Here is a 23,771-nt window from a genome sequence, read left to right on the forward strand (position 1 = left end):
GCGGCAGGCGGGGAGACACCCTGGACAGGCCGCCAGGCCATCACACACACACACACACACACACACACACACACACACATTCATAACTAGGAACAATCTAGTATGGCCGAATCACCTGACCTACATGTCTTTGGACTGTGGGAGGAAACCGGAGCCCCCGGAGGAAACCCACGCAGACACGGGGAAAACATGCAAACTCCACACAGAGGACGACCCGGGACGACCACCAAGGTTGGACTACCCCATAAACATAAAATACACGCGGCGGTCAATAACACTACAAGGCCTATTCAAATTCATTCTTTATAAATGTATTTCTGATTTTTCCCCCAATTTAGTGGCCAATCGATCCCTATTCTAGTTCAAACGCCCACCCTCGTGCTGCATGCCTTCGCCAACTGCATCTCTCCGGCCGGCAGTCTCGATGGAGTCGACTCCAGGCCGAACCACTGCTTTTTCCCACACACCCAGAGACGCATTCATGTGACGAACACAAGCCGACTCCGCCCCCTCCCGAAGACAGCGGTGCCGCTTATTGCTGCTTCATCGAATCCGGCCATAGTCGGATCTGACGAGACCGGGGCGCGAACCCTTGTCCCCAGTGGGCAACTGCATCGACACAAAGCCGATGCTTAGACCGCTACACCACCGCGGACCCGGCCTATTCAAACTCAAAGTAGAGAGTCTACAAGCCACAGGCAGTGACACACAAGTGTCGAGATGTGGTAAGCATGAAGTTCATTCATTCATTCATCTTCAACCGCTTCTCCGGGGTCGGGTCGCGGTGGCAGCAAGCTAAGTAGGGCACTCCAGACGTCCCTCTCCCCAGCAACGCCCTCCAGCTCCTCCTGGGGGATCCCAAGGCGTTCCCACGCCAGAGTGGACATGTAGTCCCTCCAGCGAGTTCTGGGTCTACCCCGAGGTCTCCTCCCAGTTGGACGTGCCCGGAAAACCTCCAAAGGAAGGCGCCCAGGAGGCATCCTAATCAGGTGTCCGGACCGCCACGACTGGCTCCTTTCGACGCGAAGGAGCAGCGGCGCCACTCCGAGCTCCCTCCGGATGTCCGAGCTCCTCGGCCTATCTCTAAGGCTGAGCCCGGACACCCTACGGAGGAGACTCATTTCAGCTGCTTGTATCCACGATCTCACCAGTCAGCCCTCGTTCCAACCCTCACCTAGTATATGGTCAGGAGCTTTGGGTCGTGACCGAAAGAAAGGGTGAGATCGTGGACACAAGCGGCTGAAGCATCAAGTTAAACAACCGATTAACCTGACGATATTTTCATAAGCAAAATTTACCTTAATCAATAATAAATACGGATGTTTCACTCACTAATTGTTGTCCCTGCTCAGCCTGCTGTAGTTTAATGTGGTCCGCTTGGGTATTCCACCATCCTCCATAGAGCAGAAGAGCCCAACAGGTTAACAGACTTTGTACATATCTCGCTTTCCTTCATGGTGGCAAACCTGCCAACCACGTTGTCTTTGTCAATGTTTATGTCGCACTCAACACACAGCAAAGTGAGGCTGGATAGTCTGGCCTCGTTCATATATGAACGTTAATCTAAGCATCTCGCTATATAACCACAGTAGAAAGAGTCTCTGTCTGTCTCTCACTATGTCTGTCTGTATGTGTGTGTCTGTCTTTCAATTTTCCCCACAACCGTTCATCTGATCGACTTCACACGTGGCATGTGTACTGCTGAGGACCCAAAGAAGTGCAGTGTCAAGTGGGAAGTTTTTGCTGATGGGAATATCCCCCCCCCCCCCCATTGTATTCGGCCAATTACCCCACTCTTCCGAGCCGTCCTGGTCGTCGCTCCACCCCCTCTGCTGATCCGGAGAGGGCTGCAGACTACCACATGTCTCCTCCAAAACATGTGGAGTCACCAGCCGCTTCTTTTCACCTGACAGTGAGGGGTTTCGCCAGGGGGACGTAGCGTGTGGGAAGCTCACGTGGTGCAGGATATGTATGAGGGCAGTGTGACAGTGGTGAGGTGTGCGGTAGAAGTCAAGTCAAGTCAGTTTTATTTGTATAGCCCAATATCACAAATTTGCCTCAAGGGGCTTTACAGCAGCACAGCATCCTGTCCTTAGACCCTCGCATCAGTTAAGGAACAACTCCCTAAAAAACGCTTGCGTGTGACAACTTTTCACATGGAGTGGCTGATGCACCTGCAGCCACCACGTGGTCCTTGGCAGGGGTCGGCCAGAGTCCAATGGCATGGAAAACCAAGACGAATGGGGACCACCCTCTGTTGCAGCCTACTTCCGCCTTCACTGCCGCTGTGACCTGAGACATCTTCCTCCAGTTCCACCGTTGCGGTCTTTGTTGGATCTTTGTTGGATCCACGCTTCGTCTGGATCATCCCCCTTGACCAAGCTGCCTTGGGTGACCCTACCAGGAGCCAAGCTCCGGATGTCATACTAGCTCTTGGGATCATTGATACACATAAGCTTCGCCATCACGGTAAGGTGGCAATCTAGGAGAAGACAAGACGGAATAAATATGCGTAAATGAGAGGGAGGACAGTGGAATGGTGAGGATGCAAGAAGACGTCTCCAAGAGGAGACGAAGGTGGATGAGTTGAAATACTCGGGGTCAGCCGTTCAAAGTAAGGGGGAGTGCAGAACAGAGGTGAAGAAGAGAGGGCAGGCAGGGTGGAGTGGGTGAAGAAGAGTGTCAAGAGTGATTTGCGAAGAAGGGTACCAGCAAGAGTTAAAGGGAAAGTTTACAAGATGGTTGTGAGACCAGCTATGTTATATGGTTTGGAGACAGTGGCACTGACGAAAAGACAGGAGGTGGAGGTGGCAGAGATGAAGATGCTAAGATTTTCATTGGGAGTGACGAAGAAGGACAGGATTAGGAACGAGTATATTAGAGGGACCGCTCAGGTTGGACGGTTTGGAGACAAAGCAAGGGAGGCAAGACTGAGATGGTTTGGACATGTGTGGAGGAGAGATGCTGGGTATATTGGGGAAAGGATGCTGCATATGGAGCTGCCAGGGAAGAGGAGAAGAGGAAGGCCAAAGAGGAGGTTTATTGATGTGGATGTTTATTGATGCAGAGGACAGGAAGAAATGGAAACGGATGATCCGCAGTGGCGACCCCCAACGGGAGCAGCCGAAAGTGGTAGTAGTTAAAGATGTGCTAATTAAGTAAGATCAGCTGGTGTGGTGTTTGTTTGACGTGAGCACTGATGGATTTCAATGGCACATGGTCTTAGAATGCATTGATTCAGAGGCTTCAGTGGGCTCATATAGCAAATGTTTGCTTTGGATTCGAGCACGACATCCAGCTAAATCTGAACCATAAATCATGTAAATAGCTAAAGTTTTATCTATCTGGGAAATTACAATAGTAGTAAATATATATTACATTTTTTAAATATTTTTAAAATATATTTTTTTGAATTAAAAAAATAAAATAAAATAAATACCTGAAAGTAATAGTAGATATATATAAAAAAATCATTTCAGATTTCAAAGAATAATAGCTAGCAGGTATAATTATCCAGGAAACTTGGTATTTGTATTAAATAACCTAAAAATCCCAGTTAGGTGCCCCCACCGCGCGTGCAGTATCAGTCGTTACTATGGACAAATTTGTGCGTACACACCTGTGGAATTTTTTCGCCCTCAAGATTGTCTGACAGTCAGCAGCAAAGCATGATGGTTATTTGTAATTCCTTCCTCCTAACATCTGTTGTCTACCTCTTGCAACGAGCAATCGACCCGGCCTGCAAACACATCAGTGTTAGCCAATCGGTGTCTAAATTCAGGGGTCACCCAGGTTCTACACTGGTGTCTGAGACAAACTTCAAGGCTAACAAATCCCATGGGCGTGTACGCACAAATTTGCCCATAGTAACGATTGATACATGAGGCCCCCTGGTGTTTTACTTTGATATAAGCTTTGTGCGATGGTGTCATTGTTCTAGAATCACGGACAGCTCGTCTTTATGACACAACTCTTAAACTGTGACTATACATGTACAGTTCGTCCTCAGCAACCCTCTGCAATCAGAGAGAGCAGATGAGTATCTCAGTTCACAGCACTGCCCAACTCTCGAACCAGCAGTTATTAATGGCTCCCTGGACACCCTCACTAATTATATTTGTACAGGAGTGAATGCGGCCAGGCCCCTATAGAAGCATATGTTAAATCATTGCCCATTATTAGCGGGAAAGGTCAGTTACATTTTCATGTCTGGGGTCTCTCTATCATACCCTGACCTTTCGGCTTGACGTGCCAGTAAATCCACGAGAGCCCTCTCCAAATGTCACATGTTGTCCATGGCTGTATTTGACTCCCCAGGTTCCCCCGGCTGTGGGGTACGTACCACGTCCTACGTGTGCTTATTGATTCAGCCCCTTTGCATGACCTCTCCGCTGAATCCATTCAATTAACGCACCGCTTATGAAAATACCTGAAAGAAAGGCTGTGAGAGTTGGTTTTCCTGTCAGTTTGCGCTTCCCAGTCGTTTATAAACAAATAAAATAATTGCTGTTGAAAAATTGGTGGATGACAAGTTGATGCGGCCTGAAGAGGTCGGATCCAAAAAAGGAAAGGAAACCTCAAACGTACACCGATCTGCCAAAACATTAAAACCCCTGACAGGTGAAGTGAATAACATTTCATTACAATGGCACCTGTCAAGGGGTGGGATATATTAGGCAGCAAGTGAACGGTCAGTTCTTGAAGTTGATGTGTTGGAAGCAGGAATTATGGGCAAGCATACGGATCTGGGAGACTTTGACAAGGGCCAAATTGTGATGGCGAGACAACTGGGTCAGAGCATTTCCAAAACAGCAGGTCTTCTTGTGCGATGTTCCCAGTATGGCGTGATCAGTACTTACCAAAAGTTGTCCAAGGAAGGACAACCGGTAAACCAACCACAGGGACATGGGCACCCAAGGCTCATTGATTACACGTGGGGAGTGAAGGCTAGCCTGTCTGGTCCGATCCCACAGAAGAGCTACTGTAGCTCAAATTGCTGAAAAAGTTCATGCTGGATATGACAGACAGGTGTCAGGACACAGTGCATCACAGCTTGCTGCATATGGGGCTGTGTAGCTGCAGACAGGTGAGTGTCCATGATGACCTCCGTCCACCATCAAATGTGCCTACGATGGGCACGTGAGCATCAGAGCTGGACTATGGGGCAATGGAAGGAGGAGGCCTGGTCTGATGATTCACATTTTCTTTTATATCATGTGGATGGCCAGGTGTCTGTGTGTGTGTTGTTTACCAGAGATGGCACCAGGATGCACTATGAGGAAAAGGCAAGCCGGAGGAGGCAGTGTAATGCTCTGGGCAATGTTCTGCTGGGAAACCTCAGGTCCTGGCATTCATGTGGATGTTACTTGCACCTTCAACCTAAACATTGTTGTAGACCAGGTACACCCCTTGATGGCACGGTATTCCCTGATGGCAGTGGCCTCTTTCAACAGGATCATACCTCCTGCCACAGTGCAAAAATGATTCAGGAATGGTTGTAGGCACATGACAATGAGTTCAAGGTGTTGCCTTGGCCTCCAAATTCCCCAGTTCTCAATCCGATCGGTCATCTGTGGGATGTGCTGGAAAAACAAGTCCAATCCATGGAAGACCCTCCTCGTAACTTACAGGCCTGAAAGGATCTGCTGCTAACGTCTTGGTGCCAGATACCAGAGGACACCTTCAGTAGTCTCGTGGAGTCCATGCCTCGACGGGTCAGAGCTTGTTTTGGTGGCACAAGGGGGACCTACACAATATTAGGAAGGTGGTGTTAATGTTTTAGCTGATTGATGTTTTAGCAACCATTACCACTGATTGAAAGTACCTACTTAGAAATCAATGTGTGTGTGTGTGTGTGTGTGTGTGTGTGGGGGGGGGTGAATAGCAAATAATTGTGGGTTATATTTTTCATTATTTGATATCATTAAGTATTAGGTAAGTGTATGTTTCTCTGGTGGATGGTGGATCTGAATTGGCAGGGATCTCAGGCAGATGGCCTGAGGGCTGCACAGATGGATGCAGGACTGAAGGGCAGAGCAGCTCTGGTGGACGGGCAGGAGGATGACCTGGAGACTGGCGACATTGGCAGGACTGCTCTGGTGTCCAGCGACGTGGACAAGGTAGCCGCTCGGGTTGCGGGCGTCGGCGGCAGGGGGGGTGTGGGTGTTGGTGGCAGGGCCGCTAGAGTTGGAACCAGGCAACCTCAAAAGTCAAGGGTAACAGCCAACCAGGAACCCAAAGACCAAGGACCCCACTACGTCGAGCAGCTGGAGGTCAGGTTGGGCGGCAACAAAGACGATCATCTGATGATCTGGGAGCTTTGGCTCTGGGTCGGTGAAGACGGCCAACTGCTGGAGATCAGGCAGGGCGTCAGCAGGTGCGGTCAATGGCTGGAGGTCCGGTTTGTCATTGGCAAAGACGACCGGTGGCTTGAGGTTAGGCTGGGCATTGGTGAGGGCAACTGACAGCTCAAGAACAGGCTGGATGTCGGCAAAGGCGGGTGGCGGATCGAGATCAGGTGTGGAACGTTTTCTCCAACTCTCACGTTTAACACTCATTAAAACACTAAAACACCGAATCTCCACTTGAATGCTGCCATTCACGCAGCTGTTGCCTTTCAAAGAGCTTGTGTTGTGTTGAGTTGTTATTCTACAGTGTCTCGACAAAACACTTCTTCCCTTTTTCTCATTTTCTTTGTTCTTGGCTTCCAAAACACTAGGCTTTGTTAAGAAGGGAGCATATTGTCTACATGCTTGGTTCTGTTGGGTGACAGAGAGGAAGACGAGGGAGACTTAACTTCAACAATGCTAAATGTTGGCACCTAAAGCCTCAATATGTACCGTACTGACAGTCAGCAAAATGAGACTAAATGGGTTCATTTGTGATGAGTCATAAGAGCTCATCGGTAAACGCTGTAAAAAAAACAAGGTTTGCATACTGGAGGATAGAAAAGTGGCACTGCAGAGCCACAACACAACAACAAATACATCACTACAACTTCCCTTCTTCATTGCCTTAAGTCAGACTCTTGTTCTATTCCCAAAAGGCGATGATGTGCAGTTTTAATGAGCAAAATGTGCTACCATAACATCTGAGAATAATGACACGATGCACCCCCCCCGCACATAAAGCGCACAATCCATCCGAACAAAAGTGCTTTATTATGTAAGTGCTTAGTGTTATTGTATCATTGCCTTCTCATACCCTGTTAAATTAACTGAAGGAACCGCCGCGTGTTTCTATCTGTCAGTCTTGATCCTCGGCAGGCTGAAGTCATTACCTGAGGGAAAGACAGTAAATCCGGACTGCAGTGGAAGGTCACAGTCCAGAAGGACAGTCTGAGCCTGTCACAAAGCCCGTCTATCAGATTACTCTGACCAACTTGTCTCTTTTAACCCACTTATTGTACTTCCCCCTGCTCAACAACGCGGTTGTGAATGTTTCATTTACATTTGGAAACCAGCTCATCCTACGGAAACCTAGAAGTCCATCCATCCATCATTCATCCATCCATCATCCAAGCCGCTTATCCCCACCAGGGTCGCCAGGATGCTGGAGCCTATCCCAGCAGTCACTGGGCGGCAGGCGGGGAGACACCCTGGACAGGCCGCCAGGCCCTCACACAGGGCCCACACACACTCTTTGGACTGTGGGAGGAAACCGGAGCACCCGGAGGAAACCCACGCAGACACGGGGAGAACATGCAAACTCCACACAGAGGACGACCCGGGACGACCGCCAAGGTTGGACAACCCCGGGGTTCGAACCCAGGACCTTCTTGCTGTGAGGTGACCGCGCTAACCACTGCGCCACCGTGCCGCCCACCTAGAAGTGAGTCAGTAAGACAGTCATGGTAACACTCTGTCATCAGGGTCTTGCTGACACGAGTGAAGAGACTGCAGCCGGAGAGGAGGGACACCACGGTGGCGGTGCTGTTGAAGGACCAAAGGGGTCAAACCGGTTGCCATGAACGACAACGCCTCCATCGGCATTTATACCAGCTTCATCCAGTTCAGGGTCACAGGCTTGGCTTGTACGTGAACGTAGGGAGATTCTTTGTCGTTGGTATATGTGGACGTTATATTGCTGCTCTAATGCAAGAAAGCACATTGCGTTGTGTGTTTTCCTGACTAATTGGGTTTTTCCCCATCTTTTATTGCACCTCCTTAGCACTGTTGCTTGGCAGCATCCTGTGTTAAAGGGTCCTGGGCTAAATCCCATCTTCTCTCTGCTCCGTGTGGCGTGTCTGCTCCACCCAGTCTGAAGAAATGCATTTTGGGTTAGATTTAATAGCCCATACCTTCAGGAGCAGAATCAGAATCGTGTTTATTGGCCATCTAGGTTTGCTCATCCGCGGAATGTGACTCGGGTTTCGTGGCTCTCTCAGTGTCTGTATACTGTATACCCATCCACCCCTGTATACTTCAGGGGTGGATGGGAGTCGGATGGCATATGTGTGTGGACTCTGTAAGACGGACCGGCAGCCTGCTGAGGTTCTCTGCCTGAAGCCTGCCGGGACCGGCACCAGCCCCCCCCCCCCTTGTGACCCTCAAATGAGAGAAGCAGCTATCGAGAATGAATCAATGACCTTCCTCTAATGCGAACCTCTGCGCTGCTGCAGGAACCAGCTCTATTCATGGTGAGAGGGAAAGTTAATTTTGGACTCCTGTACGGGGACGAGAAAGAAGGGAACACCTAATGGATAAAACAATCCAGCAACTCCCAGAGGAAAGCAGTGAAGACGGACGGCTGAAGGAGAAGTTGCTCACTGCTGTGGTAGCCCTGGTCAGTGGTGCTGCTCAGATAGGTTGATGCAGCCTGGTGAAGCCGCCGGGTCAGGACACGTTTATTCCCGGTCACACACAAGGTGAGCATAATGTGTTGGTTTCCTAACCAGCGGGTATTGGTAGCCACAGTTGAGCCGAACCGAAGGCCCGCGTGCCTTCGATCCTGCAAACAAGACCACGGCTGTGTCCAGGCACCAGTCAGCATAAGCTGCCATCCACCTGCCCGGGCGGGCACCTCCTCCACATCCCCCACCTCCTCCACAGCCCCCACAGCCCCTGTGCAAATGTGTGGCCTCGTGTTAATAATACATAAACTGTGACTTCTGGCGAGGTTTAAATCACGGCTGAGCGTATTTTGGCTTTGAATCCCCACACTTCTTTTGGGAGATTGCCTCGTCGCTAATTTTAGACACCTTATTCACACGAGCGCGCGCGCGCGCGCACGCACGGGAATTCATTTTTTTTTGTGTGTTGCTATTTCATTCATTATCTCCTATTAACTGACCTCCACCTGCGTTCGCTGTAAAACACACGTGGCGCCACCTCCAGCCTCCCCCTTGCCTTACCCCTTCCTGCCGCATCTGATCCGCCTTCTAGGCCGCTGCCTCCTCTTCCCCGGGGAATGCTGTAACTCCCTGCCAATAAGGCCCAATCCATCAGCGCGCTCTGAGCCCTGGGCACCAGCACCGCTGGAGCTGCCTCATCCCATGAATAACAGCTCTGTGACTGGCCATGCCTCCTGCACACGGCGCGCTGCTTCTGCAACTGCGCCCTCGCCTCTGCCCAAACCCTGACATTACCCCGGAGTGTGGAACGGAACCGAATGTTAGAAGCAAGCCATCAACCACAGGGGGAAGGCAAAAAAAAACAAACAAAAAAACCAAAAAAAATCACCCATGCAATGACGAGAAGCAGATTTACAAATGTCACAGATTATGATAACAGCAAAACAATCCTGAGGTTAATATGGGCCACGAGCGTGTTGTGATTACCATGTATGGATCCGATGCCTGAGCTGGTTTTGGAGAGAAAAGTTCTTGCAAGAGCTAAAGGTTATGAAAAACCTCAGCGCCATCTCTCTCTCTCCCCCCCCCCTCTCTCTCGCTCTCTCTCTCTCTCTCTCTCTCTCTCTCTCTCCCCCCCCCTTCTCTCTCCCTCTCTGTGTCTGTCTGTCTCTTCCGGGCGCACACTCGGCAGCTGGCTTCGATTCCGCTCCTCGTCTATGTGGTGGCTTTCCCCAGCACAGATTCTTGGACGTGAACAGTTTTAAGAGCACTTTGCCAGATAAACAAGAGGGACTGTCTGCGCAGCGGCAACTATACATAGCACGCCTGGACTAGGGGAGGTTCTTCGTCGGCTGAGCTTCCACACTGTTACCCCCCCCCCCCCGAAATCTATCGGCGATGGAGACTCGGGCTGGCGCCTGCCTAGGCTTGCGCTTACCTTTGGGGATCTGGGTGGTGATCGCCGCCTCTACCCTGCAGAATACCGGGGCGGAAATAAGTTGCGCATCCTGTCCGACGCCGCTCCAACTTCACCTGGAGGAACTGCGGCTGGATGCACGCGCTGCTCCGTCTCCGGAGCCCGACGCCGTGAAGACTATCCGAGTACGGTCCCAGCAACTTGTGGTGGTCACCGACCAAAGCGCCGTAAGCGACGGTGAGCAGAGAGGCGCTTCTGCGGGGGATGTTCCCACGCATGTGCCGCTAGACGCCAGTTTGGATGGAGTGAGCGCGAAGGCACACAGCCCGTGGTCCAGTTCCCGTGAAGAAACGCACCCAGGCTATCGTACCCAGGGGGAGCCCGAGACGACGGAGGACGCTGCGCTCCGGAGAGCGAAGAGGAGCGGCTCCCACTTTCCCGAGTTCAGCCAAAGAGGCTGGACCGGCAGTGCCGGACTGGACGCAGACGCTCCGGAGGAACGAGGCAACCCCGGACCGTTGACTGACGGACAGAGGCCGGATCGGTCAGAATTCCGATGGAGCAGGGACGAGGGGAGAGGAAATAACCGGCAAGAGGAGCTGAAGCTCACCAGCAGCACTTTCTCGCTGACTGGGGACTCCGCGCACAACCACGCGGTTGTCTACTGGTCCGGGCAGAACAGCAGCGTAAGTGAAGCTTCTTTCCCCGGGTCGTCCCGTTTCTTCCACGTGCTGCCTAGGCTGGCTTTCCAGGCGTGATTCGACTTTTTTTTGAAAGTATTTAATTTGTTCTCGTACAATGAAAGAAGGGGGCTCGCGACGCACGCGCCGAGTGGGTCCTCACTGTAACAGGTGCAGCGGCTCCGACACGCACCGCGCGGAGCGTCACTTAGACCATCACTGGAACTGCGCACGGGGAGGGGGCAGCTTATTATTATATTCATAATAACCACGAGTATACTCTCTCCATAGGCAAGAGAGACAGCATCTGTAGTCTAATCATCTCGTGCAATGAATGCTTACAAACGTGGAGCCGGAAGAACTTCCCATCCAGACTGACGTTATCCATAGGCTTAGTTTCCTTAAAGATTTCCATTTTGGGTCTGAGACTGGCGCTCAGTAGGAATGTTACCGTCACCCTTCCGTTGCCTTGTCAATTTTATCGATTGAGGAGAATCATAAATTATTGCTAGTCTTCACATTCTTTAGTGGTGGTGATGCATTTTCCCTGGGTATGACGGGAATGACAGTTCCCCTAAATTATTGGCTTTGACTGGCCCGCGTAAAACACTTAATAGACACCAGGTAGTATTTGTATTTTTTGTTTGTTAGGGAAGCCAGTGATCAAGCCTGCCAGTTTGCGTCGCTAACTAAATGGTGTCATATGTGGAGGCACAACCATCGATTTTCCAGAGGGGGGCGGGGGTTGGATGTTTAAGAGGTTGGTCCTACAGCCATCCGCAGTATCACCCAGAGTATCGGCGCCTGCCTAAGACAGTGGTGCCAAGGAAAATAGCACCACATTCAGTCGGTTCAGTGTTGTGCAATGAAGACTGGTCCTCGGAGAAGTAAGCGTTCTCCCGCAACATGACAAAAACCCTACCAGAAGACTGGCTTTGCCATTCTGAACAGCCACTCTTTTCATGCATGAACACAATTTCATATCATTGATATAAGGGCCTGCCGCCCAGTGACTGCTGGGATAGGCTCCAGCATGCCGCCACCCTGAGTTGGATAAGTGGTTTGGATAATGGATGGATGATATTATGGCTGTCAAGATATTAGATTTTTATACGTGTATGAAACTCTAAAAGAAAATCAAGTGACGTCATCAGTGTGATCCCCCCCCCCCCAAAATAATAGATTTTTCTTACATGGTAACACCAGTGACACGGCTCCAGGGGATCGGTATTTTCATGATATATTTTATAGTATATCTTCGGTATTTATTTTCTAATGTAGTTTATATAATATATTTGATATTATGTATACATTATTGTGCTTTATATGGTAGAAAATCATGTTTTTGACCTCAAAATACAGCACCCTCCCTCTACACAAGAGTGTGGGGCCAAGCACTTCTGCGGTGCTTGGCATTCTACTTAATTGAATAAGAAAATATTGCCAAATTGATGGCTCAAAAAGATGTAATTGTTCAAATAAGATATTGTTTTATTTTAAAACATAAATAAATTGTAATAACCCTAAAGTATTTTTTTCAAGTGTAATGTTTCTGTAGAGGCTAGGGACATTCGATAGAGTGACCCACGTGATAAAAATAAGTTTAATATTATGATGATTTTTTTCCAGCGTTGTAACAGCAAAATGTGATGGTAATGACACGTGATGGTAATGACAACTTTCACTTTTTGGACCAAAAGTTAGCTAAGTCTTAGACTTGCTAAGCTAACTTGTTAGCTAGCATACACTGTGGAAAGAATATACGTGAATAAAGTGAAATGTCTTATTTCGGTACTAAGATACTCGGTTAGTGACTTGTTTGGTAATGACGCCTGATAAACAGATCAGGACGTATAACTCTTCACACTACTTACATTTATGTGGACACGAAAGAGTCATGCTTCTGCCATGACTGGTCACGCGCCTCTGGCACGTCTCGTTTCCACGGCAACCATGCTGTTGTTGTTTGAAAAAAAGCCATTGCTCTAAAATGTTGGGTGTGATGGTAGTGACAGATGCATGGGGGACAGCGACATTTCGCTATAAAACATGTGCAAATTGCACATAAATAAACCATATAAATTTGAAATACGTCTTTTTAAATTATGACGAGAAAACGCAAAGTAACGCTTTAATGAATTTAACCATTTGTATTACTTTATTACAGAGGGGACGTTAAAAAGTCTGGGCTGGGGAAAAGCCCAAAACAGTGACATTGTGGCACATCTGAATTTTCAACACACTGAGGAAGCATTAAAATGTCATCATCCACCCACCCACCACCCACCATCCATCCATCCATCCATCCATCCACCCATCCATCCATCCATCCATTATCCAAGCCGCTTATCCCGATCGGGGTAGTTGAGACACAAATCTTTTTGTTTTCATAGCTAACACAACCTAACTCTAACAAATACAGTCATTGATTTTTAAAAAACAGTTTTTTCTGTTCTTGAAGATCCACCCTGGGGTCAGAAAAACTCCCTTAATTGGACAATCACCCGTCTTCAACGCCTACTTCGCATCAGAAAGAGAAGAAGTAGGACATTTGTTTTTTTGTAGCACTAGCCCTTTGTGAAAAGCAACGTTTATCAAGATTTTCAACTCCTCGCACCTCAGCTTGGCGCTGGTCCGCTGGTGCTGGAGGACAGACACCGCGCGGGCCTCCAGCCGATCACGGTGTTGGGATGTGACGACGGGTCAAAAATGAATGAGCAGGGTTTTCTCTCCCCCCGTGTAGGAGTCTTGGTAACCAGACAGTACAACGCTTTTATAATACCACTTACTCATCTCTGCAGCCTGGCTGCCGTATCGTGTTTATCGTCACTCTGAACCTGAAGCGGGCGAGAGTCCTGCTGCTCCGGCACAAAACCCCCGTCCTAATGGGGGGAGAATAATGAGACGACATGAATCAAAGAACTTTCACAGCCGTGGAGGCTGAGGGCCCTTCTTTGCACTTTCATTTGTTGGGCTGCTTGTGTCGGTTTATCCCATTTGGGGGAAGAAATAAAAACCCCACATATTCAGTGTTGTGTCTGAGCTGATTATGACACGGTGCATGAACTTGTTTTGTAACCTGAAGTGATGACTGGGGCGGGTTGGGGGGGGAACAAGTGTGTTTGTGCGCGTTTGTGTGCGTTTGTGTGTCTGTGCTTGCACCATGGCGTGCCAGAATGAGCGTGTGTCGGGTATTGAGGGAAAGGAGATGGGTTGTTTGCTGCTGCCCATTCGCTGTAAATCTTTGATAATTATTGTGAAGACTGAGGCCTCCATCTTGGGTCTTCTTCTCCGCCCGGCGAGGGAAAAAAAGGGAAGCGTGTCTGCTCGAGTGTTTCCAGACTGCTCTTACTTTGTCTTCATCGGCTGTTGGTCCTGATCGTTTGCGTGATGAATGGAGTGGACGGGGAAAAGAAGACTGCGCTCCAAGTCCCCTAACTTAGCCTGAGCAGTTGGTTTGCCTCAGTCTTAGCTCTGCGTCCACCGTGGTGGACTCCTCGTGTTCTGTGGACGTCCTCCAACTGAGCTTCAGCGGTGTGTTTGTTTATCTGACCACGTGGCTGTCTGGAGGAACAGATGGGAGGGGAAACTGGTGATTAGTCTTCCCTTCAAAAGATGCATTACAGATAATATCGCTGAACCGTCCAACCTGACTGTTAAAAGGAGCCCATTAGGGGGCGTCCGAGTGGCGTGGCAGTTTATTCTGTTGCCCACCAACACAGGGATCGTCGGTTTGAATCCCCTTGTTGCCTCCGGCTTGGTAGGGCGTCCCTACAAACAACTGGCTGTGTCTGCGAGTGGGGAGCCAGGTGTGCGTATGTGTCCTGGTCGCTGCACTGGCGCCTCCTCTGGTTGGTTGAGGCACCTGTTCAGGGGGGAGGGGCGTGATCTTCCCACATGCTACGGCCCCCTGGTGAAACTCCTCACTGTCAGGTGAAAAGAAGCGGCTGGCGACTGACTCCACATGTATCGGAGGAGGCATGAGGTAGTCTGCAGCCCTCCCCGGATCAGCAGAAGGGGTGGAGCAGTAACCAGGACGCTACAATTGGGGCAGAAAAGGGCGGGGGGGGGGGCCCATTCACATCCTACTGCATCCCATATCGATGTTTTCACAAAAGTGTCAGTTAAGCATGCACAACATACCCCTATGAGACTGTCTAAAGACACTCCGGGTCAACCACTACCTAACCTTAGCCCTAAACTTAGCTACTAGCTTACCTTGAACTTAGCCATTATAACCTGTATGTCATCAATATTCATATATTTGGCTGGACGTTTGATATTGGAGTGTGTGGAACACCTGGCACATCGCTATACAGATACAGAAGGGTTCCTTGCCCTTTACTGGTGCCTTGGCAAAGGTGCCTACATAGGACATCATGGGATGAGAAGGCCTTGGGTAAAAGCTACGCGTCCCATTGTTGATACTAAACACCTAACGTCTTCGCTCAATTGAAGTTGGCCTGGGTAGGAGTGATAGCTCAATGCTCTGAGTGGAAATACAGATAAATCTCAGCCGGCTGGTTGACGACCAGAGGCCTCAACCGTACATTTACAACCTATCAAGTCAGGGACCCTCAGTCTCTCGGTCTTATTTCACTTTGATTGGCTGGCTATTTTCTTGTGCTGCGAAGACGTCCTGGAGGTGTTGACGTGAGTGTGGTGTCCCCTGAGGCGTGGCCACAAGGCTAATGTCTGTCTCTATACATTGGTCTCTCGCTCTCTCTTGCTCTCTCTCTCTCTCGCTCGCTTGTTCGCTCTCTCTCTCTCTCTCTCTCTCTCTCTCTCTCGCTCGCTCGCTCTTGCTTGCTTGTTCGCTGTCTCTCTCGCTTGCTCGCCCTCTCTCTCTCTCTCTCTCTCTCTCGCTCGCTCGCTTGCTCTCGCTTGCTTGTTCGCTGTCTGTCTCTCTCTCTCTCTCTCTCTCGCTTGCTCTCTCTCACTCGCTTGTTCGCTCTCTCTCTCGCTCTCTCTCGCTCGCTTGTTCGCTCTCTCTCTCTCTCTCTCTCTCTCTCTCTCTCTCTCTCGCTCGCTCGCTTGCTCTCGCTTGCTTGTTCGCTGTCTGTCTCTCTCTCTCTCTCTCTCTCGCTTGCTCTCTCTCGCTCGCTTGTTCGCTCTCTCTCTCGCTCTCTCTCGCTTGCTCGCCCTCTCTCTCTGTCTCTCTCGTCCCTTTATCCTGGTCCAGTTTATGGTATTTGAAGCCATCGTTCCCACAGCATCACGTTGGTGATATCATGAAGTATCTTCTAAACTCTGCAGCTTCATCAACAGCTGTGGGCCTAATGGAGTCGTGACTGACTGGTGGCTTGAATTCAAAATGACTGTGATTAACAACGCCATCTTTTTCAAACTACCTTAAAACACGCATCTATTTCCAGGGGGCCTTGAGGATTTTCTCTGAGTAGAATAAACCAAGTCAGTATGTAGAATAAACCAAGTCAGTATGTAGAATAAACTAAGTCAGTATGTAGAATAAACTAAGTCAGTGTGTTCATCTAAGAACATTTGGACCGTGATTACTCGCATATTTTGTCAATGGTACAACGATCAGTTTTAAGGCTGATCAAGCATACACCCCCCCCTCCCCGTACCCCCATACCCCCAGACACACTGCTAGCTCTCTGTTGTTGCACATCTGATGGGGGGGGGGGGTTGATGGTGGTGGGATGAGGGGGAGGGAGGGTCAGTGATAACATGTGATAACAGGTTTGGCTCTAGTGGTCTTTAATGTGAAAGAACAATCTCACACACACACACACACACAATCAGTTGCATACTGTAAAAACCCGTGCACACCCCCCCACAGGGAGGGGGCGTGGGCCTTTTCACAATGGAGGTGTGGTTATAATGACACCAGAAATATTAACGAAAAATAAACATTACAAGCGCGTGCACACACACATGCACGCAACAGTTACGTGACTTACAGTAAAATGGTCACTACGTGATGTATGCTCGGCCAGATAGCTACGTCAGTAGTTGATGTCATCCTCACCTAGGAGTAAAGCCCGTCACACAAACCATGTGACGCTAACCAACGTACAGCTCTGAAACAGCAAGCCCAAAGCATCCGATATGATGGCAACGGGCACGAGCAAACTGTAGCCGCTCACGCGAGGCCGAGACACAGGTCAGAACGGACACACAATCCTAATGGACCCGCCCCGTACATGAACAAGCACAGAACACAGACACACAAATAGGCTAGGCCAAAAGCTTACCCTGAGTTAATTTGATACCATGATTAATAAATATCCCTAGCAGAATCGAATGCCCCTGGCTCAACTCGACTCGACTCTATTCGACTCTACTCGCTTTACTTTTTGGAGGTTCGTTTTCCACTGCAGATAGTACCCCCTCACGGCTGGTCACTTGTGGGCGTGTTGACTAGTTTTTTTAGCTAGGTTTTTATTTACATTTAAATAAATATACATATGTTTACGTTTAATTATATTTATTTTATTTATTTATAGTGGCATTTTCGTGTCACCTTTTAGTATCGGCTCAGCTCACTTGGAACCTCGACGGAGGTGGTACCAAAAAAAGTACCTGGTACTAGACATCCCTAACTTTTGCCCAATGAAAAACCAAAAAAAAAAAGAAAAAAAAAAGAGTAGAGTTGAGTTGAGTTGAGCCAGTACCATGCGGTGGAAAAGGAGGAAAATATGTTTTTTCTTACTTTTAACAATGACCAAGATGTCCTGTCCTCCTTGCGTTCCCCTGTGTGAATTCCTTGACGATGGCAGTGTTTGTTAAATCCATGTGGCGAGCATGCTGGCCTGCAGTGCTGAGAATCACTAGTCCGGAGAGTCGGTCCTGGGACACAGTGCTTCTCAGGTAGTTTTTGATGATTTTCAGTTTTGAAGAAGATCTCTCAGAGCTTGCCACAGTGACGGGAATGGTTAAAGCTTGAGAGCAGCAGCCACCAAGCAGAATAGATGCATGTCTCAGGAACAGGTGCTCGGTCACATCTTTAATTGAACCCATTTCCATGGTTTTTATTTCTGACCTCGGAGCACTTCAAAATGAAAGTAGCTGTGATGGAAAGTCTGATGAAAGGTCATCCTTGTAGAGTAGGGCTAGTGTCTCGGTGGATGTGCGCAACGCATCATCGTTTGCCTGTGTGAGTTCACTGGGACATAAACAACAGAATCTCTTGGCACCCATCGCTCTGAATTGATGTTTGAGTTGGGAAACAACGGTATCACTGCACACTTTAAAGACGCCTACTTTGAAACGTTCCTCTGGACTTGTGAGACGCTGACCCTCACAGAGCTCATCAAAATGTCGCTTTCTGCGTCCATTTAAATTCTCCAAGAAGCTTTCTGTGCTATGCTTTTGGTGTGTTCAAACTCATCCCTTAGCTGTGATGGAGTGTTGCATGCAGTGCTCAGTAGGTCTGTTGCATGGAAGAGGTCCATATCCTGCTTCTGAAATAACCTGGACACTGTATTTACCAACTGCAAAATCTTTTCCTGCATCACTCTCATCATTGCAAATTCCAAAGTTTCAGTTGACTTATTAAGTGGCCTCTGCTTGTTCATCTTTTTTTTTTTTTTAGTTGAAGACCGATTTTGGTTAGTGCCTGTATAACGTCAGCATAGTGAAATCGAACCCAGATAGCAAAGAATCTTTGGCCCAAATATGGCCCACATCTGCAGTTATCTTACAGCCCACATTTGGCCTTGAATGACGGCGTTGACTCAGGGTGAGTGTGGCTGCCTCAACTCAGCCACACTTGGGCCACATTTCGGCCACATCTGGCCCACATAGTATGTGCTCTAACCCAAGTTAAGCCCGGTTCATTACATTTGGGCCATATGCCGTAACCCAAGTCAGGCCTGGCTTATGGCGTTTGGGCCACGTCTGGGCCACGCAACAGTTGCCAGTGCCGTAACTGAGCCGTAAGTACCAAACCTGCCCCAGATTAGGGCCAAATGTGTCTGCTAACTGGGAAGCACGTGAATAGAATCATGCCTAGACATCCACCATGTTGGACGAAGTCTTTTCAATGTTGGTTTAGAATTAAGATGGTTTTCCAACACGTCCCGTTTTTTCTATAACAAATTTTATTCAAAAAATCTGCACATATGATGATACAGATTCATATTTTTCTTTTAAAACAATATCCCCCCATTATCCCTCCTTAGCCACCAACAAACCCCTCCCTGCTTACAAAAACAAGATAGTTATAAGTAGAATAGCTAAGTAAAAATAATAGTAATTGAATACATTAAATAAATACAGATAACAAAATAATTGTACAGCTAAAAAAAAATAAAATAAGGAATGTGCAACTGGTATTTATACAACATCATCATGTCAACCTAACCTTAAGCACTGCCTGCATCCTGCAAGGTCACAGTTTAAGATGTATGTACCCATACCCTGTTACATCTGCACACATATTTACCCACTCATACATACACTTCATGTACCTACGTACACGCAACTATATGCATATGTGTGCATACCCCCCACCCCCAGAACAGTCCAGTTATCGACATCCAATCTTACTTCCAAGATCTATCCTCCAAGATCTCAATTCCAATCTTACTTCCAAGATCTCACATCCAATCTGACTTCCAAGATCTATCCTCCAAGATCTCACTTCCAATCTTACTTCCGGGATCTATCCTCCAAGATCTCACTTCCAATCTGACTTCCAAGATCTATCCTCCAAGATCTCACTTCCAATCTGACTTCCAAGATCTATCCTCCAAGATCTCACTTCCAATCTGGCTTCTAAGATCTATCCTCCAAGATCTCACTTCCAATCTTACTTCCAAGATCTATCCTCCAAGATCTCACTTCCAATCTGGCTTCCAAGATCTGTCCTCCAAGATCTCACTTCCAATCTGACTTCCAAGATCTATCCTCCAAGATCTCACTTCCAATCTGACTTCCAAGATCTATCCTCCAAGATCTCACTTCCAATCTGGCTTTCAAGATCTATCCTCCAAGATCTCACTTCCAATCTGACTTCCAAGATCTACCCTCCAAGATCTCACTTCCAATCTTACTTCCAAGAGCTATCCTCCAAGATCTCACTTCCAATCTGACTTCCAAGATCTATCCTCCAAGATCTCACTTCCAATCTGGCTTTCAAGATCTATCCTCCAAGATCTCACTTCCAATCTGACTTCCAAGATCTACCCTCCAAGATCTCACTTCCAATCTGACTTCCAAGATCTATCCTCCAAGATCTCACTTCCAATCTGGCTTCCAAGATCTATCCTCCAAGATCTCACTTCCAATCTGACTTCCAAGATCTACCCTCCAAGATCTCACTTCCAATCTTACTTCCAAGAGCTATCCTCCAAGATCTCACTTCCAATCTGACTTCCAAGATCTGTCCTCCAAGATCTCACTTCCAATCTGACTTCCAAGATCTATCCTCCAAGATCTCACTTCCAATCTGACTTCCAAGATCTATCCTCCAAGATCTCACTTCAAATCTTACTTCCAAGATCTATCCTCCAAGATCTCACTTCCAATCTTACTTCCAAGATCTATCCTCCAAGATCTCACTTCCAATCTGACTTTCAAGATCTATCCTCTTAAGATCTTACTTCCAATGTTACTTCCAAGATCTATCCTCCAAGATCTCACTTCCAATCTTACTTCCAAGATCTATCCTCCAAGAACTCACTTCCAAGATCTATCCTCCAAGATCTCACTTCCAAGCTGACTTCCAAGATCTTACTTCCAATCTTACTTCCAAGATCTATCGTCCAAGGGACAGACTGCATTGTTTCGAAGTGAGAGATGAATGTTTGCCGTGTTTTTAAAACATTCCAGTTGAGCCAAATTTGATCTTTTCCAATTTCAGAAGTGACATTAAGTCCCGCAGCCAGGACGTGTTTTTTTTGCGGGGGGGGGGGGGTTCTCCTTTATAAGAGGAGAATTCGATGACGGGCAATTAAAGAGGCAAATGAGATTATGTTAGTTTGTTTGGCAGTCCTTCTAAAACCCTCTTCAGGGGCACCAGAGATAGCAATCTGAGACGATGGGTGCGGAGTCAGTCCCAGTATCTCTGATATAAGGTCAACAAATAGACCTCCAGTATTCCACCAAGCTCGGGCATGACCAGAACATATGAGTCAAGTCTGCTGGTGCCTAAGAACACCATGTCCCATCTTTTCATGCTCTGGCCAAAAAACAAAAAACAAAAAACGAAGTGTTTGTACAATGTCATAGTACTCTTTGAGTTCTGCGATCGGTTGGCAAGCATCATTCAACACTAAATTCAAATTATGTGCAGCACATATATACAACATTTGGTTCTTTATCAAGGATACGTTTCTGCACACCAGAATAAATGCCACTCAGAACACCAGCTCCGTCATATCCTTGCCCTCTGCACTTTTTAAGGACAGTCCCTTTTTCTCCATCACTTCAAGGATTTTTCAAGATTTCAAGATTTCGTTTATTGTCATTTTCATGATGCACCTGCACACAACGAAATGCAATTTCTCCCAGCCCACGGCAGCGCAACAGAAAGGATAAAAATACACATCCAAGAGTCCCCTAAAAACAACACCACTCAAAACATGAAAACAGAGTGAACAAAACAAAAAAAACCAGCACAAACAATTAACAACACAGTCCATTAAAGAGCCTTTTCAGTTTAAAAGTTGACAGCCGGTGTCTGTTAACAAGTGACCAGCACTGATGTGTATGTGTGTGGTGGTGGTGGTGGGGGGTTTAGAGGGTAGTTGGATGGGCATGACCATGGGGAAGGGGGGGGCACAGTTTGTTAATAATCCTGACTGCTTGTGGGCAGAAGCTATTTAGCATTCTGCTGGACTGAGTACAGCTGCTCCTGTAGCTCTTCCCAGACGCAGGAGGGAAAACAGGCTGTGAGGAGGATGGTGACTTTTGCTACGAGCCCTTCTGCAGATTGAGCCGAGATACCCTGAAATCCTAGAAAACTTGGCGTTACCATTGTTGTCTTTCCGAACTGTGGTAAACCTGAAAACTCTGAGTTGGTCGACTTACTTAAATCCTGAGTAGTGTCCATTAAGATTGAACAAAACCTGGCGTCCTTTATTCCAGAAACACCCGGGTCGCGCGCTTCCTGCGATAACGACACAATTAATTCGTTTTGAATTGAAGGGCTCAAATAATTCACGTTGCTTCCCTTCATTCGAGTAACTCCCGCAACATGGGGCCATATTGAGCCAGCGATTCTATCACCGACAAGAAGTTCCTATTTTTGAGCTCACCCAGTTTCTCAAGATGACCCCCGAAACCTGTGTTACATGAAGCTAACGCCCGAGGGACATCTGCGATTCGTGTTGACGCCAAAACTAAAACAACAAAACGAACAAAAGACATCTTGATATGTGTATTCGCTCTTTAGTCCACTATCCACTGTGAGGTCATTTTTCCATGTGTCAAATACCACACATGCCGCAAGATGTGCACGGGATGATTTGTGTTTCTTGGTTTTGCCAGATAGCCCTACAGCCCAGGGGCCTCGTGTATCAGTCGTTACTATGGGCAAATGTGTTCTTACACCCCCATGGGATTTCTTAGCCCTGGAGTTGTCTCAGAGACCAGCGTAGAACCTGGGTGAGCCCTGAATGCAGACACCGATGAGCTAACGCCGACGTCTTCGCAGGCCTGGGTTGCTCGTTGCAATAGGCAGGCGATATATGTTAGGAGGAAGGAATTACAAATAACCATCATGCTTTGCTGCTGACTGTCAGACAATCTTGAGTGTTAGGAAATCCCATGGGGTGTGTAGGCACAGATTTGCCGATAGTAACGACTGATACGCGAGGCCCCTGGAGAGCTGGTGGGACGGACGCCTCCTATCAGAAAAAAGCCAACACGGCTGACAATACTCGCAGTCCATCTTCAGACAATGGCACAGCCGTTTCCGAGGGCCCTTACAACCACACCTAGAACATTTGCAATAGTAGTCGTTTGAGAAGCACCTGCCATTTTCATCCCTGGGGAAAGGGTCCCTCAGGTTTGCGTGAGCTCAGGTCAAGTACGGTCCTCTTCACCGTGGGATCTGTTAGCCCTGGCTGATGGATTCTGCGCATCATTTTCGGCACGTGATTTTGTTAGCTCCTCGTGATGGCCATCATCAGGCTCCGTCTCCACGTCGGCCTGTTGATCAGGACGGGTGCAGCTAGCAGCGTTAGCCTCCACGTTGCTAACAACAGATGCACTTGTCCCAGTGCTCTCTGCATCCCCGGCATTTCTAGTCGCTTTCACAGCCATAAATACTGGATATTTTCGGTAGTTTCGCTTGATTTATTTATTTCCCATTTTGCCGTTCTTGTGGTGTTTTCGCTTGCTCATTTTGAATTGCTGCTGCACACTTGTCTTTTGCATGATGTCTACACAAGGTTAACGTTCAAAAATCACGGGGGCGACTGTGATTGGACAACACAGGCTACCGTGTTTTTAAAATGTATTTCCTTTAAAACAATTTTAAGGTGGACTGCACGATAACGGTTGGCTCCCGGGCTTTTTTTTAATTTGAAAAGTAATAAATAAATAAGGACGGCACAGTGACGCAGTGGTTAGCGCAGTTACCTCACAGCAAGAAGGTCCTGGGTTCGAGCCCCTGGTAGTCCAACCTTGGGGGTCATCCAGGGTCGTCCTCTGTGTGGGGTTTGCATGTTCTCTCCGTGTCTGCGTGGGTTTCCTCCGGGGGCTCCGGTTTCCTCCCACAGTCCAAAGACATGTGGGTCGGGTGGATCGGCCGTACTAAATTGTCCCTAGGTGTTTACGTGTGAATGTGTGTGTGGGCCCGGTTTAATGGCTTGGCGGCCTGTCCAGGGTGTGTCCCCGCCTGCTGCCCTATAACTGCTGGGATAGGCTCCAGCATCCCCGCGACCCTGAGAGCAGGATAAGTGGTTCGGGG

The 23,771-nt window shown here is 48.2% G+C and overlaps 1 protein-coding gene across 1 annotated transcript in view; it reads left to right on the forward strand.

Moving 5' to 3' along the window:
- Positions 1 to 10,189: 10,189 nt before the first annotated feature.
- Positions 10,190 to 23,771, forward strand: part of sorcs3a (sortilin related VPS10 domain containing receptor 3a) — a 397,304-nt gene continuing 383,722 nt past the window's right edge. The window contains exon 1 of the mRNA XM_056280569.1: positions 10,190 to 10,894. Coding sequence (XP_056136544.1) covers positions 10,190 to 10,894 — 705 coding nt within the window. The remainder of the gene's footprint in view (positions 10,895 to 23,771) is intronic.

Source organism: Lampris incognitus, chromosome 5, assembly GCF_029633865.1.
Source record: "Lampris incognitus isolate fLamInc1 chromosome 5, fLamInc1.hap2, whole genome shotgun sequence".
In the NCBI taxonomy this organism is placed as follows: domain Eukaryota; kingdom Metazoa; phylum Chordata; class Actinopteri; order Lampriformes; family Lampridae; genus Lampris; species Lampris incognitus.